This window comes from Mandrillus leucophaeus, unplaced genomic scaffold (assembly GCF_000951045.1).
Source record: "Mandrillus leucophaeus isolate KB7577 unplaced genomic scaffold, Mleu.le_1.0 Scaffold686, whole genome shotgun sequence".
In the NCBI taxonomy this organism is placed as follows: domain Eukaryota; kingdom Metazoa; phylum Chordata; class Mammalia; order Primates; family Cercopithecidae; genus Mandrillus; species Mandrillus leucophaeus.
Window position 1 is genome coordinate 1,256,611 of NW_012107430.1, and position 15,765 is coordinate 1,272,375.

Below are 15,765 nucleotides of genomic sequence, written 5' to 3' on the forward strand. Positions count from 1 at the left end.
TCATGCCCTTGGTGCCCTCCTCAATACCTTGTTTAACACATGTCTGGTGAATTAACCAGCTGAGTACAGCTGACATGGAGGAAGTTTCCATAAAAAGCATAAAAGTCTAGCCAAGGTGGGGCGGTGAAGAGAGAGAGAGAGAAAGAGAGAGAGAGAGAGAGAGAGAGAGAAACTGAGACAGACAGAGGACAGAGAAAGGGAGGGAGGGAGGAAAGGAGGGAGATTGATTCAGGTTATGACTGGGGAACCAGTGAAAGCCGCATTAAAAAAGAATTTAAACTGGACCTTGGAAATTTTTTTTTTTTTTTTTTTTTTTGAGACAGGATCTTCCTGTGTCACCCAGGCAGGAATGCAGTGGCACAGTCTTGGCTCACTGTAGCCTTGACCTCATGGGTTCAAATGTTCTTCCACCTCAGCATCCATGGTAGCTGGGATTACAGGCGTGCACCACCATGCCTGGCTAATTGGTTATATTTTTGTAGAGATGGGGCTTTGCCACGTTGCCCAGGGTGGTCTTGAACTCCTGGGGTCAAGCGATCCCCCATCTCAGCCTCCCAAAGAGCTGGGATTACAGGCATGAGCCACTGTGCCCTGACAGAGGATATCTTAGCATGTAATTATTATGAAGTGGAGGAGAATATTCAAAGTGAAGTGGACACTGTGAGCACCTGTGTGGAGCCAAGAGTGGAAGTGCAGGCACTCCAGTGCTGTTAGAATGGGAGAGAGGATGAGAGAAGGGGCATAGGAGGAGGGAGGGATGGGACACAGGTGGTTTGGATAGAGATAAAGTTAAATGATGCCTTGAAATGCCAGTCTTCCTAAAACTTGGGTGACCACAAAAACGTGACACTTTTGAGAATGTAGGGGCACCGTTAATAATTATGCTGAAACAAAAGGTTAAATAGGGCCTATCTCAGGCAGACAGGGACAGATGGGTACCTATGTAAAAACCTCTCCTTTGATCTGCAGCACATCTCAGCTTTTTCTTCTTTGATTTCTGTTGTATTTAGACCACATGATTTAGCTCTCAATAGTTTGCTAATTATGCTAACAGTGCTATATTTTTTTCCCCAACTCAACTATTGGCTTTTTGAGGGCAGTAGGCTTCACCTGTTTGCATTCCCTGTGGTACCTAGCACAGTCTGGAGCCTTGCTAGGTACTTAGTTTCTGTCCATGCATCCATGAATGAGAACAATGACAGCAACCCAAACCCAAGAAAATGCAAATACCAGTGAGGAAAATCCATGGTATATAGATGCTGGTACTTCAACTGTCCTTTTAGAACCTGGCTTTAGGACTGATCATGGTATAGTCACAGTCATACTGTTGTAGCTGAATTCTTGCCCTACTGTGTAAGAATGAGGGTCACACCTCCAACAGTCTCCTCCCAGAGACAATGGCACTCTGCAAAGTGTTCAGTGAAATGACATCATCATTACCTCTTCATCCAGACCCCCACGGTGCCACTAGCTGGAATATTCAGAGAGCAATCATAGGGAGTCAAATGTTCTTTCCAAAAATGGCTTTGGGATTTTACTGACATTAGCTAGTGGAAATGAGTTCCCTTACTTAGTCTGAAGGCTGACAAGCATGTGGCAACTGGTGTTAAAATCTTCTAACTAGTTCCTTCGAAAGGTTGGTACTTCCACTGGTATTGGTGTGTCGTGAATTGCATTTTTAAATGCTATGCTAATGAAAGAAATTTATGTTGTTCTTAATCTTTCTTATAGTTTATCCTGAGTGTCAGACTAGATTATAGGATCTCATATATGCTGTCGATATATAAGAAGGAGTTTGGAGAGGACAATGACAATGCGGAGACATCTGCCAATGGATCTCCAGATACTTTACTACCATCAGGTATCTCTTTGTGACAATATTTACTCTTTGTATTTTGTTCTTCTGAGAACTTGAAAGTACCTATCATATTTTAAAACATAATTATATTTTTTGTGCTTTTATTTTTTATTTTTTTATTATAATTCAAGTTCTGGGATACACGTGCAGAATGTGCAGGTTCATTACATAGGTATAGACGTGTCATGTTGGTTTGCTGCATCCATCAACCTGTCATGTACATTTGGTATTTCTCCTAATGCTCTCCCTCCCCTTGCCCCCCACCCCCTGACAGGCCCTGGTGTGTGATGTTCCCCTCATGTGTCCATGTGTTCTCATTGTTCAACTCCCACTTATGAATGAGAACATGTAGTGTTTGGTTTTCTGTTCCTGTGTTAGTTTGCTGAGAATGATGGTTTCCAGCTTCATCATATTTTTACGAGACAAAAATGTAGATATAATCTCCACTAATGACATCAAAGAACTGAGACAGATGATGAAATAACTCTCTGAGAATGGTGTGGAGGGTGTTTGCTGTTGTTTGTCGCTAACTCCTATGAACGCCTTTTCCTTTGTAATCTTCAGGACTCTATAAGATAGATGCACTGTTCATTGTGTAATTTTACAGAGGAGAAAACCAAGGTCAGAAAGGTTAAGTTACTTGCCAAAGGTCCTGAAGGTAGTAGCATAGGGATTCTCTCTGAGGTCTCTCCAGCTCCAGAGTCCAAATCTTTCCAGCATCATGATGTTTTGGTGAAAACCCAAGAGAAGTTTTTCTGCCTGGATCAAAGAGCAGTGTGAACTGTAGTTATCAGAAGGATAGGGGTTTTGAAGAGAAGCCATTGCCAGATCCAAGAATAAAGACATGGCATTCCCCAAAGACCTGAATGTGGTTGTTGGTATCATTTTGTGTGTGTGGATTTTTTTTTTTAAATTTACTTTGTATGGTTATAAACTGGAGCTATATTTCAATTTTCATATTTAAAAAGTGTAAAAATGCAGCTAATTTATCTCTGAGCATTGGAGCATAACAACAAAAGAGCACAAATATGATTGTAAAAATTTTGTGACTATTGAAAGGACTTTAGAAAAACTAAGAAATATTAAATTACCATTTTTTTTGGACAGGTCAGGCCAAGTCATTGTAGGCTGAAAAGTATGTCTTATTGAAGATTTAGCCAGCTAATGGAATTCTTTTCCTGAGAATAGGATTTGTACACAGATGTGAAACTTCCTTCTAACTGCCACCAATGTGACATTAGGAACTCTCCCCTATTCTTCGTCCATCAATCAGTTAGGAATGATTCAGTGATTACAAGCATGTAGTTAAAATGGATACTAGACCAACTGTCCTGCTGTCTGAATCATTAGTCCCATCAAAAGGCAGCCCGCCTCTGCAGAAGGACTTGGACATGCCTAAGCAAGACTTCTCTCCCGGCACGTTTGCAATGGTGTTGTTTTTCTACTTCTCAGAAGTGTAGAACCCCAAAGGGCTATTTCCAGGAATGATATGGCAGAACCAGAAAGTCTTGCTGGTGATTGCATTGACAGGAGCATAAAAATTATTGAGTCCCAGAGGCCAGGCTTCTGGAAACACGAGCTTTAAGTGTTAGTGAAGTATCAGAGGGAAAGTCCAGGGGCACCCCAGAAAACCCTTTCTCTCTAATTTACTTGATCTCTTTCCTTTTTTTGTACCAGTAAGGGATACCTTTCAGGGAGAATTGTTTTTCCATTTTTATATCTTAAACCGTGTTTCTTTTTATGCTTTGGAGATGACAAATAAGTGGTGTATTTTATCATTTAAACATGTTACCTTGGCTATGTATGGTGGCTCACACCTGTAATCCCAACACTTTGGGAGACTGAGGGGGGTGGATTGGTTGAGCCCAGGAGTTTGAGACCAGACTGGGCAACATGGCGAAACCCCATCTCTACAAAAAAATACAAAAAAATTAGCCAGTACTGGAGGCACATGTCTTTGGTCCCAGCTACTCAGGAGGCTGAGGCAGGAGGATTGCTTGAGCCTGGAAGGTCGAGGCTGCCGTGAGTTGAAGTTGTGCCACCGTACCCCAGCCTGGGCAACAGAGCGAGACCCTGTTTCAATAACAAACAAACAAACAAACAAACAAATGAAAAACCCCATGTTATCTTAGGAAGGATATCTTCAAAATGTTACTGGTGTGGGACAGTAAGGAATCATGATTGGTTCACATAGAAAAAAAAAATGCCCTTTCCCACAAGAAAAAGGGATGGAATTTTAGTACTAGTAAGCTTAGGTAAAAAGACCATGGTATTTGGAAATAACCATATAATAACAAGGCTCATCGTATGTATATTTTGATTCTTTAAATAATCATCCTCCCATGTTATCACTCATTTAAATTATATGTAAGTATGTGCATATATGTGTATATATGATCTATATGTACACACACACTTCTCTAGATAAGAGGCACCTTTGTAACTGGTGCTTTCTGATCTTTTAAACATATTTTTGATTACAGCAATACATTAGTTTAAAACATAGTTTACATTAAAAAATTACATTGATGTCTTAGTGGAACTATATTGTGATTTTTTTCAAACTGTCAATTGACTTAAATTTTTTTAATTTTTAATTTTTGTGGGTACATAGTTGATGTATGTATTTGTGGGGTATATGGAGTATTTTGATACAGGTATACAATGTGTAATAATCATATCAGGATAAATGAGGTTACCTCATTTATCATCACCTAAAGCATTTATCATCACCTCAAGCATTCATCTTTTGTGTTACAAATAATCTAATTATAGTCTTTTAGTTATTAAAAATGTACAACAAATTATTATTGACTACAGTCACTCTGTATACTAGATCTTACTCATTCTATCATACTATATTTTTATAACCGTTAACCATCCCCACTCCGCCCACCCCAGTACCTTTCCCAGCCTCTAGTAACTATTATTCTACTCTCTATCTCCATGAGTTCAGTTGTTTTAATTTTTAGCTCCCACAAATGAGTGAGAATATGAGAAGTTTGTCTTTCTGTGCCTGGCTAATTTCATTTAATAAAATAACCTCCAGTTCCATCCATGTTGTTGCAGATGGCAGGATGTCATTCTTTTTTTTTTTTTTAATGGCTGAATAGCACTTCATTGTGTCTGTCTACCACACTTCTTTATCCATTTGTCTGTTGATGGACACTTAGGTTGATTCCAAATCTTAGCTATTGTAAATAGCACCTCAGTAAACATGGGAATGCAGATATCTCTTTGATATACAAATTTCCTTTCTTTTGCATATACGTCTAGCAGTGGAATTACTGGATCAATTTTTAGGTTTTTTTGAGAAACCACCAAACTTCTCCATAGCAGTTGTACTAATTTAGCTTCCTACCAACAGTGTACGAGGGTTGCCTTGTTTCCAAATTCTCACCAGCATTTATTATTGCCTGTTTGTTGGATAAAAGCCATTTTAACTGGGATGAGATGATATCTCATTGTAGTTTTGATTTGTATTTCTCTGATGATCAGTGATGTTGAGCACCTTTTCATCAACCTGTTTGCCATTTGTATGTTTTCTTTTGAGAAATGTCTATTCAGATCTTTTGCCCATTTTAAAATCAGATTATTAGTGTTAATTGACTTTTGGGAGAGTAAAGAAATTAAGACAAAAATATTTTCACATCAATTGGTATTAATATGACTATTATGGCTCCTAATTAAAATAGGATAAAGAAGAGATTTTACCATTTATTTTTGCAGCTATTGTTCCTGATATAGATGAAATTGCAGCTCAGGCAGAAACTATGTTTGCGGGAAGGTATAGTAACATTTATGTATCTTTATCTTACTTGTGAATAAGATTTTACTTAGAATTCTGTTGATACTTTGATATTGCTCACTGTATATCTATTTATTTTTAGACCCTCTATTGTTGCTAACATAATTTCTGCCAGAAATGAAGCTGCTAATTTACTCTAGAGGAGAAAGCATAGCTTTTCTTTAGGTCAGGTAAAAAAAAAAAAGGACAAGAGAGATGAGATCAGTGTATTGAACTTTCCTCTGAATTCTTTGCTTTTCTTTCCTCAAATAATGACAGCCCAAGAATGCCCTTTAACTCCCCTGGTATAAATATCACCGCATCTTGTAAAACATTGCTTCCCTGAATCTTAGATATTTGAGGCAAGAAAGTAACTTCTTTAATGTTATTATCATTAACTTTATATGTGAGAAATAAAGCTATTTTTTGCCAGTTGGAAATACCCATGATTAAATAAAACAAGACACCTTTGACATGACTAGCCTCCTTTGTCATCAGGAATCCTGCCATTTATTGTTTTAATATTGTTTCTTTCTTCTTCAGAAATGAAATTAATAGCGATCAAAAAGAAAAATTAAAACGTTTAAGCTACAAATTATTAAGCTTCTGGTGCTCATTTTTATTACAGACCTGACCTGAGAACCTAAAAACAATCTGTACAGTAGTCTTTCCTTATCTGCTAGGGATACATTCCAAGACCCCCAGTGGATGCCTGAAACCACAGCTAGTACCAAACCCTGTATACACTGTGTTTTTGCCTATATATACAGACTTATGATAAAATTTAATATATAAATTAGGCATACTAAGAGATTAACAACGTAACTAATAATAAAATAATTATAACAATACGCCAGCATCACCACTCTTGCACTTTGGGACCATTATTAAGTAAAATAAGGGTTACTTGAACAAGCACTGTGACCCTGAGACAATCACCTGATAACTGAGACAGCTACTAAGCGACTAATGAGGGGGGAACACGTACAGCATGGAGATGCTGGCGAAGGGGTGATTCATGTCCCAAATGGCTGACAGGCAGGATGGCACAAAATTTAGAACTCGTGAATTATTTATTTCTGAAGTTCTCCGTTTCATATTTTAGGACCATGGTTGACCATGGGCAACTGAAACCACAGAAAGTAAAACCACAGATAGAGTTGGTGAGGGTAGTGGGGGCGACTACACTAAGCATCTTGTTGCAGTTTGTGTTGTTGTCATTGGAAAGACAAACAGCAATTAAGAATGAGGAGCACCAAAAAAGGATTTTTATCTCTAGTGAACATTTAGTTTAGTTTTGTTGTTGTGTTTTCCTATTGAAGAATTTCATTATTCCCTAGGAGAATGAACCAGTATATGATTTCACCTTGAAATAGACGGACCTTTTGTTTCAGTGGAACCTCACCCAGAGTCCTCCTACGCCACACCCGTGGCTGCTCTGGTGATGGTTCACGCACATGCGTGCTGGTCTTCCCCACGCCTCCCCACCTGTCATGTAGGGGTCTGTAGGGCCCCCGGGGAAATCAGTCACTGGTGTACATCCAGCCTAGCACAGCTCCTCCCATAAATGCTTTTGGATTGACGCAGATGCCCATTTTTTGTCTATGCTGAGGTGACCAGCTCATCCCAGTTTGCCTAGGAACCTGTGAGTCTTGGATAAACCAGGAGGTTCAATGACCCCTGCTTTCATGGACAGACACAAGCTTTTCATTGTGATTGTTTCCTCATCAGTTACATGAGGAAAACAAAGAAAATGTTTTCCCGTTCACTTCCTAATTTGGAAAAACAAATGATATACCTCTGAGAATATGTATACAATTCTAATACGAAGTGTAGATGTTATATAAATATGAGTCACTTTAGAAATATTTTTGGTTCTATAGAAAGGAAAAAAACCCAGTTCAACTTGATGATGAAGGAGGCAGGACATTTTTACGGGTCCTCATTCATCTGATCATGCACGACTACCCGCCTTTGCTGTCTGGAGCCCTGCAGCTATTGTTTAAGCACTTCAGCCAGAGGGCAGAGGTTTTACAGGCATTTAAGCAGGTAAGACTGAAGGGCCCTCAATGCATTCAAGGTAAAAGCTCTGAAAGTGTTAATAACATCCAACCTGACTTCATGGCTGCAGAGGTAATGACACTGTGTGGCTTTTCCTGGAGACACTTTCTATTTTTAAACAGAGACATGGCCTTGTCTATGCCAGGACGTGATCTATTTAGAAGGCATTCCCCACAAGTGATTTTTTAGTTAATGTCTTTAAAACAAATGAAAGGCACCAAGATTTGGGAAGGCACTGGGAGATAATAACATGTTAGGAATTTTGTTACCACTGCTATTATTTTATCCTTAAATTTTACTGATGAATTTGGGTAAGAGTACCAATAGCCCTGAAATAGTTATTTTGTGATTGAAAACTGCATAAATCCAAAGGAAAGGAACTGGTATGGATCTAATGTTTTTCTCTGTGGTCTTTGAATAAGACATCAATCTTGAGATTATTAATTAGTAATACTTAAGTGCTTACATATGTTTCACTATTTAACATAATAGGGTATTGATCATTTAGGCAGTTTTGCAGGAATATGTTAAAAGAATATGAAATAAAAGGTAGTTCTATATTAAATACATATATGTATATGTCATATAATACATGTAAATTATAAGAAAATAAAAACTTGTATGATGAGGTTTAGATTGTGTCTATTGATATTTTCTCCCACTTATTTTTGTTTCTGCCTCTTTTCAAACAGATAGAGTCTCAGAAAAATTAACTTCAGCAGTGAAAATAAAGTTAGGGTATCTTTTAATATTAAATCACTTTGAAAAGTTTTGCTAGGGCTCACTTAAAAAATTCTAATATGTGAAAATACTGGTTAAAAGTTCATACTTACTTCCAGGTAGGTTTTCATAGTCAATATACATCTAAAATATTCATAAATGTTCTAGAAATAGTGAACTTCAACTAAGAGATTGAAATTATTCTGTTTTAGGTGCAATTACTGGTGTCTAATCAAGATGTAGATAACTACAAGCAAATCAAGGCAGATCTAGACCAGCTTCGACTGACAGTGGAGAAGTCTGAGCTATGGGTTGAGAAGAGCAGCAACTATGAGAACGGAGAAATAGGGGAAAGTCAAGTGAAAGGTGGTGAAGAGCCAATTGAGGTTTGTTTCAAGATCTATTTTGAAATACTCCAAATGATATCTTTTGAGTCAGATATGTGATCACATGCTCTACAATCAAAATTTTCATAAAGAAAAATTCTGTTTTCAGCAACAGAGCACAAAATTTTCATTTGCCAGGTTGTCAGTTAACTCCATAAACTGGCACTTTGCTTAGCTCTTGTCAATTTCTACCACTTCTTACCTCATCTATGTAGTGTTTCACTCTGTCATTTCCACTGTAAATTCTATAATCCAGCAATCAGGAAAATAGGAAGGAGTGGAAGGAGAAAAAAGGAGTGGACTCTGAGACCTGTGGGAAGAGGTGAATTTTTGTGGACCCTTTCGCTGTGGCCATTTTTTTGCCAACCAGTAATTAATTCCTATCATTATGCATATCCTTATATAATATATAAAAATATCTACATAGAAGACCAATATGCTTTACTGCCTGTAAGAAAATACCAAAAATCTAAAGGGTGACTGTCATCTTCTGTTGTATTGGCTTTTTTAGTGTGTTAATTAGTTGCTGTTTTCACATTTCACTAAGTACACATGATCGCTTAAAAAATGTTAAATACTGCTTTAGTAGTCATGCTTAGATAAAGCAGACTAGTACCAATATCATAACTGTTAATACAAAAAGTTTTGTAAATGACTGGTGTTTTATATAGTTGTTTTTTAATCTGCAGGCATATAAACCTTTTTGATGGGTTTACCTGCCTTAGCTTTTGTGTTTGTTGGAGTACCCAAAATATTGTGAAGTGAAAAGTGAAAACAGAGCAAGAGATAATTAGAGTAATCAAAATGCTTCTGAAATGCTTTGGAAGTTTGTGACAAGCTACTGGAACGTGGGCTTCATTGCACATTCATGTCTACTGGGATTTCCTGTGCAGCCCTCACAGCCACAAGTAGATGCCCTTTATTTCCCTTTTGGCTTTTAAGTTCCACATGAGTTTATCTTATTGGCAGAAGCTGAACTGAATTTAAAACTTCAGCCACAGGGGAATTTGAGAAACCAGCTCTGTGATACAGAGGGACCCTCAGGGGTGGGAATGCTTGCTGAATGCCCGGTAATAATGTGCATCATAGAAGGGACAATGCATAGGTTATTAGCATGGGTTTTGAAATCAGACACCCCAGAGTTTGCCTCTTGGTATATGTGTGACTTTGAGCAACTTATTTTCATTCTCTAAGTTTTATTTTTATTGACTATCAAATGGATATCATCATGGTAGTTTGCTCCTGGAATTGCTGTAAAGATTAAATGAGGAAATCCTATGCACGTGGTAATATGGCTTCAGTGGGAAAATATGAACAACATGAAAATATATACGATAAGATGACATATTACTTACCAACAAGTCAAGAAGTAAGACTGCAGCTTTAATTCCTTGCCTCAGTGTTGTCATCATGGATCAATTGGCTTAGTTTTGAAGCCAGTCTTTCTCCTGATGACATCATGGCAGCAGAGTTCTAGATGTCACATCTGTGCACGACAACATCAAGAAAGAATATCTATTTCTGGGTCTCCTGTTTAGGGGCAAGGAAACCTTTCTTAGACATCCCTCACCTTATTTCATGTCTCTTTGGCCAGAACAGGGCCAGATGTTAAAACACTATACCAGTGGAGTACAGGATTAGTTTAGATTAAGTAAAAGATGTCCCTCAAGCTAGGATACACCACCTTGAGTTACATGGGAGAAGGATAGATGGCTGAACAAAATTGGATTCTTCTAGCAGAGAAGAATAAGAAAGAATGTTGGTTAGCAACCAGCAGTGTTTTTCAACATTAGCAGTCAGTCAGTGTTTGTTGTAATTATTATTTGTTTTTACGTGTATCACACTGTGTTGTTTACTATGGTGGATATGGAATTATGAAATTTTAGAGTTACAAGATCCTTGTAGGGATAATCACCTCCAATTCCCTATGTGATATATGTGTTCTCTATCTCTAAATGTCTCACCTGAGTGACATTATTTCTTCAAACAAAGCAAACTTCTGTGGCTAGAAATTCAGTACCACCTGAGGTAGCATATTCTGTTGATATTAAGGTACAGCTTAAAGAATAGAGTATTGCCAGGAAGAAGTTGATGTGGTCCCTCCCTATATAACAGAGGAAACCACTGTCATGAATTTAACAATTTCCTTGCTTAGTAGTTTTGTCATGTGTATTTCTAAAACATAAGAAATATATGAGGAATATTTATTTAGCCTATTTTGCACGTTTTCATTGTTTATCCCTGTTGATGTATAACTGCAACTCATTCATTTTCTCTAATATATATTATTACATTTATGCACATGTTTATTCAGTTAGCTGTGGATGGACATTTGGGCTCTTTCTGGTTTGGGTGTTTTAAAAGCAAATTTGCTACTAAAAGCAGTGCCGCTGTGAAAGCTGTTGTATGTCACCTGGTGCACATGTTCGGGAGATTTTTCGGGATATCTACATAGGAGTAACACATGCAGTATGTTCCCCTCTACCAGACAATGCCAGTTGTTTTCCCTCCACTAGTGTACAAGCGTTCTCCTACTCCCCATCCTTATCATGGGTGTTTTTCTCACTTTCCCACTTTTGATCATTGAGTACACTTGATATATTATCTCCGTTGTGATTTTCATTTTGCTGAATTAGTTATGAGGTTGAGTATTTTTTATGTTTATTTGCCATTTTACTTCCTCTTCCTGTTTAGATAAAGCTAAATTCTATACAGGCAAATAGTTAATTCCTACCAATTCATGTGTACCTATTAATAAGGTTAAAAATACTCACTTCAAGTCAGGTAATGCTATAAGTTCAAACTTGAACAAGATCTTTTAATTATTTTTTTTCTTGCTTTATTGTGTTCATAGGATTTTCTAGTACAAGGTAAAACAGAAGTGGTAATGGCATCCCTGTCTTATTTCTGATTTTAAAGGGAATGGTTCTAGTATTTCACTATTGAGCATAATGTTTACTGTACATTCTTTTATAGATACCCTTTATGGAGGAGCACATTCTCTTCCTAGTTTACTTTTTAAAAACTACAAATGGTTATTGACTTTAATTAAATGTAATTTATGCATCTATTAAGATTATATTATTTTTTATTTAATCAGTTCACCTAAATGACATAAATCTTAAATAGAGCTTCTACCATAGTAACTTTGCATTCTAGGTTTAAAATATCTTGGTGATTTGTTTTACATTGCTAGATTCTGTTTGCTAATACTTTGTGTAGAATTTTACATCTGTGTTGCCAGTGACATTAGCCTGTAATTTTTCCTTCCTTCCTTCCTTCCTTCCTTCCTTCCTTCCTTCCTTCCTTCTTTCCCTCCCTCCCTCCCTCCCTCTCTCTCTTTTACTGTTCCTATCAAGCGGTAGTATTGAGGTTACACTAGTCCCATGAGCTATAGACTATTTCTTTTTTGTGTGTAACATTAGAATGATCTGTTCATAAATGATTGGTAAAACCTGTCTGCAAAACTGTCTGGGCATGATATTTACATTGTGAGAACATTTTGACTACTGATTCAATTTTTTAATGATTATAAATTCATTCAAATTTTCTACTTTGAGTTAATTTGTTGTGCATTTTTCTAGCCATATATTGAAATCTTCAAATTTATTGGCATAAATTTGTTCATATTCTTTTGCTATCTTTTATGTTTCCACTGTATTCATAGCTTTGTACCCCTTTTTCATTCTTTATATGTTTTGCTATGGCTCTCTTCTTTTCTCTAGCTCTATCCAGCTCAATCTTTCCGGAGTTTTATGTACAGTTTACCCTTGAACAGTGTTTGGGGGATGGTTAGGGGTGCCAACTTCCCGCAGAGTTGAAAATTTGTTTATAGCTTCTGACTCCATCAGAACTTAAGTACTAATAGCCTACTGTTGACTGAAAGCCTTACTGATAACATGGACAGTCAATTAACGTATATTTTCTGTGTTGTGTGAATTATGTAGTGTATTTTTACAATAAAATAAGCTAGAGAAAAGAAAATGTTAAGAAAATCATGAGGAAGAGAAAATATATTTGCTGTCTATTAACTGGAAATGGATCATCATAAAGGTCTTCATCCTCATCATCTTCATGCTGAGTAGGCTCAGGAGGAGGAGGAAGAGGGAGGGTTGGTCCTGCTGTCTCGAGGGGGGCAGAGGTAAAAGAAAATCTGTGTGTAAGTGGATCTGCACAGTTCAAATTCATGTCGTTCAAGGTCATCTGAATTTTACTTATGTTTTAAACATAGTCTGTTTTGGGGTTTGTTGAGATTCTGGATTTGTTTGCTATTTTATTATACTTATCCTACTATACTCTATCATTTTATGTTGACAGACTTTTCGATTTAAAAAAAAATTGGTAGTATAATTTCCTTCAAAGGAGCTGCATTCCCTGAGTTTTGACAAATGATATTTTTTATTTTTCACTATTAGATATTAAAAATTTTTCCATTGCGAGTTCTTTGTCTTAGAATTACTTGGAAGTAAGTTTTTAAATTTCTACATGCATAGGCAAATTTTACCTTTTTTGTTAATTGAATTCTTAATTAACTTGTGACAAGATAATTTAGTTATTATGATATCATTTCTCCAAAATTCACTGAGATTTGCTTTCCGATCCATTGTACATCCAGATTTTGTAAGTGTCCAGTGTGGCTTGAGAAGAATGTGAATGGGTGTAGGATTCTTAATAGATGACTGGCAAATCAAGCTTATTAATTGTGTTTAAATAATATATTGAATATTATTTTTATTTTCTTGACATATCAATAAGTGAGAGAGATTTGTTGACATTTCCAACTACAATGGTAGGCTTATCAATTTCCCCTTGCATTTCTATTAATTTTTACTCCACGTGGTTTGAGATTATGTCATTAGATGCCTGTAAATTTGAAATTATTATATATTTACTGCAGAACAAAAAGGTTTTTCAACTGTGAATTATTTCCCCTCACTTCTGATTATTTTATTCCATGTCTTCTGGCTTTCATTGCTGCTGTTGAGAAGTTTGCTCTGTTAAATAGTGGTGATTTAACTTTGAAACTCCAGTTAGGTGCTTGTTAAACTTTATTAGTGAATATATTACTATACAGTACATATCTGTTCATTTCCTTTTTATGTTTTCTCTACCTATGACTTTGTGTGGCATATGGATAATTTCTTTAGACTCATCTGAGTCTCTCTGCAGGTCTGTCTTCTTTGCAGTTTTCTCTACCAATGTACTTTTAAACTTCAGCCACTCTTATCTTTTTCATACTTGAAATTTCATTTTTTTAAATCTGAAATTTGATTTTTTTCAAATATATTTGATCGTGCTTTGTTGTTTTCTATTTTTTTGTGATTCCCTATGACTCTTTTAGGGTCTGTATGTAATAACTCTGAGATCCGATGTACTTGAGATTTTCTTGTGATTCTCACTCATGTTGTGTTTCATTATATTTTTGATCATGTTTGATTATGTGCTCATATCTTTTTTCAAATTGACTTCATTTTTAGAGCAGTTTTAGGTTTAGAGAAAAATTACACAGAAAGCACAGAGTTCCCATATAGTCCCTCTTTTCCTCTTTCTTTTTCTCTGATTGTTAACATCTAGGATAAGTGTGATACATTCATTATAATTGATAAGCCAATATTGACACTGTATTTTTAAACTAAAACTCATTATTTATGAAGGTTCATTCTTTGTGTTGTTTAGTTATGGGTTTTGACAAATGCATAATGTCATGTATCCACCATTGCAGTGTCCAACAGAATAGCTTCATTGCCCTAAAAATTCTCTGTGCTTCACCTATTTGTCTCTCCCTATGGACCCCTGAGTCCCTGGAAACCACTGATTTTTTAAAATAATTTCTGTAGTTTTGCCTTTTCCAGAATTTCATATAACTGGAATTATACATTATGTAGCTTTTCCAGACTGATTTCTTTTACTTAGCAGTATGTGTTTAAGTTGTTCCATGTCCTTTTGCAGTTTAATGGCTCATTTTTTGTTATTGCTGAATAATAGTCCCTTGTACTGTTTATCCATTCACCTATTGAAGGACATCTTGGTTGCTTCCAGATTTTGGCAATTATGAATAAAGCTGCTACAAACATTTGGGTGCAGGTTTTGAGCGCCTATCTTTTGACATTAGTCCTGGGGTTGATATAGGGTATGTTTTCCTCCTTAGATTATTTGTGATTGCCTTTGCCTATTGGCAGGGGGCGCTGCTAGCCTGAGACCACATTACTCCCTTCCTGTATACCTATTTTAAGGCAGGAGTCTTGGGTTTAGCTCCCCAAACTAGACACTTGCTCAGAGTTTACTTAGTCTTTGGGTTGCAGATCTAGTATTGTCATTTGCCTTCAGGGAAACTTATCTTGTGCCCTTGTTGCTTGGAGCTCTCTGATCCGGTTTCGGGTTACATTTTTCCCTTAGAAGATGGAGGGTGGGGTCTCTGGGAGTTGTCCTTTGTTTTCTGTGGGCCCAGAAATGCTGTGTAAAGTGTACATTTCAGTCCCATTGCTTTCATGCTCACTTGCCTTTGTGCACACTTGAATTTCTCCTTTCCGTTCTTAAAGTTTGGTATCTGGACTCAAATCTCATATTCCATTTGCCCTCAGAGAATGAACACACTTCATGAACACCCAAAAAACAGGGTGACAAAGTAGTTGATTAAATACTGAACTATGTGGTACAGAAAAAGGAGAGACCAGCGTGGGCCTGATGACTGGAAGAATGCCCCACTCCAGATTCTGCACATAGGCCTATTCTGAAGGATTGGGAGGAGTTAGCTAACGTATTCAAGAATAATAAGAGATAGCTAACGTATTCAAGAATAATAAGAGAAGTAAAGTTCAAGAATGAGCGATTTGTATTTGCAATGGCTGGAAACAAGGAGCCTGTGAAGATTCTTGGGTAGGGAGGTGGGCATACTATTTTGGAAAATTTAGTCTGACAGAATCCAGAATGCTTCAGAAGAACAAGAGGCTGGC

The 15,765-nt window shown here is 36.8% G+C and overlaps 1 protein-coding gene across 1 annotated transcript in view; it reads left to right on the forward strand.

Annotated features, from left to right (window-relative positions):
- The window catches only part of ITPR2 (inositol 1,4,5-trisphosphate receptor, type 2), a 455,230-nt gene that overhangs the window by 155,346 nt on the left and 284,119 nt on the right, over positions 1-15,765 (forward strand). The window contains exons 23-26 of the mRNA XM_012002420.1: positions 1,732-1,861; positions 5,588-5,645; positions 7,529-7,694; positions 8,639-8,812. Coding sequence (XP_011857810.1) covers positions 1,732-1,861; positions 5,588-5,645; positions 7,529-7,694; positions 8,639-8,812 — 528 coding nt within the window. The remainder of the gene's footprint in view (positions 1-1,731; positions 1,862-5,587; positions 5,646-7,528; positions 7,695-8,638; positions 8,813-15,765) is intronic.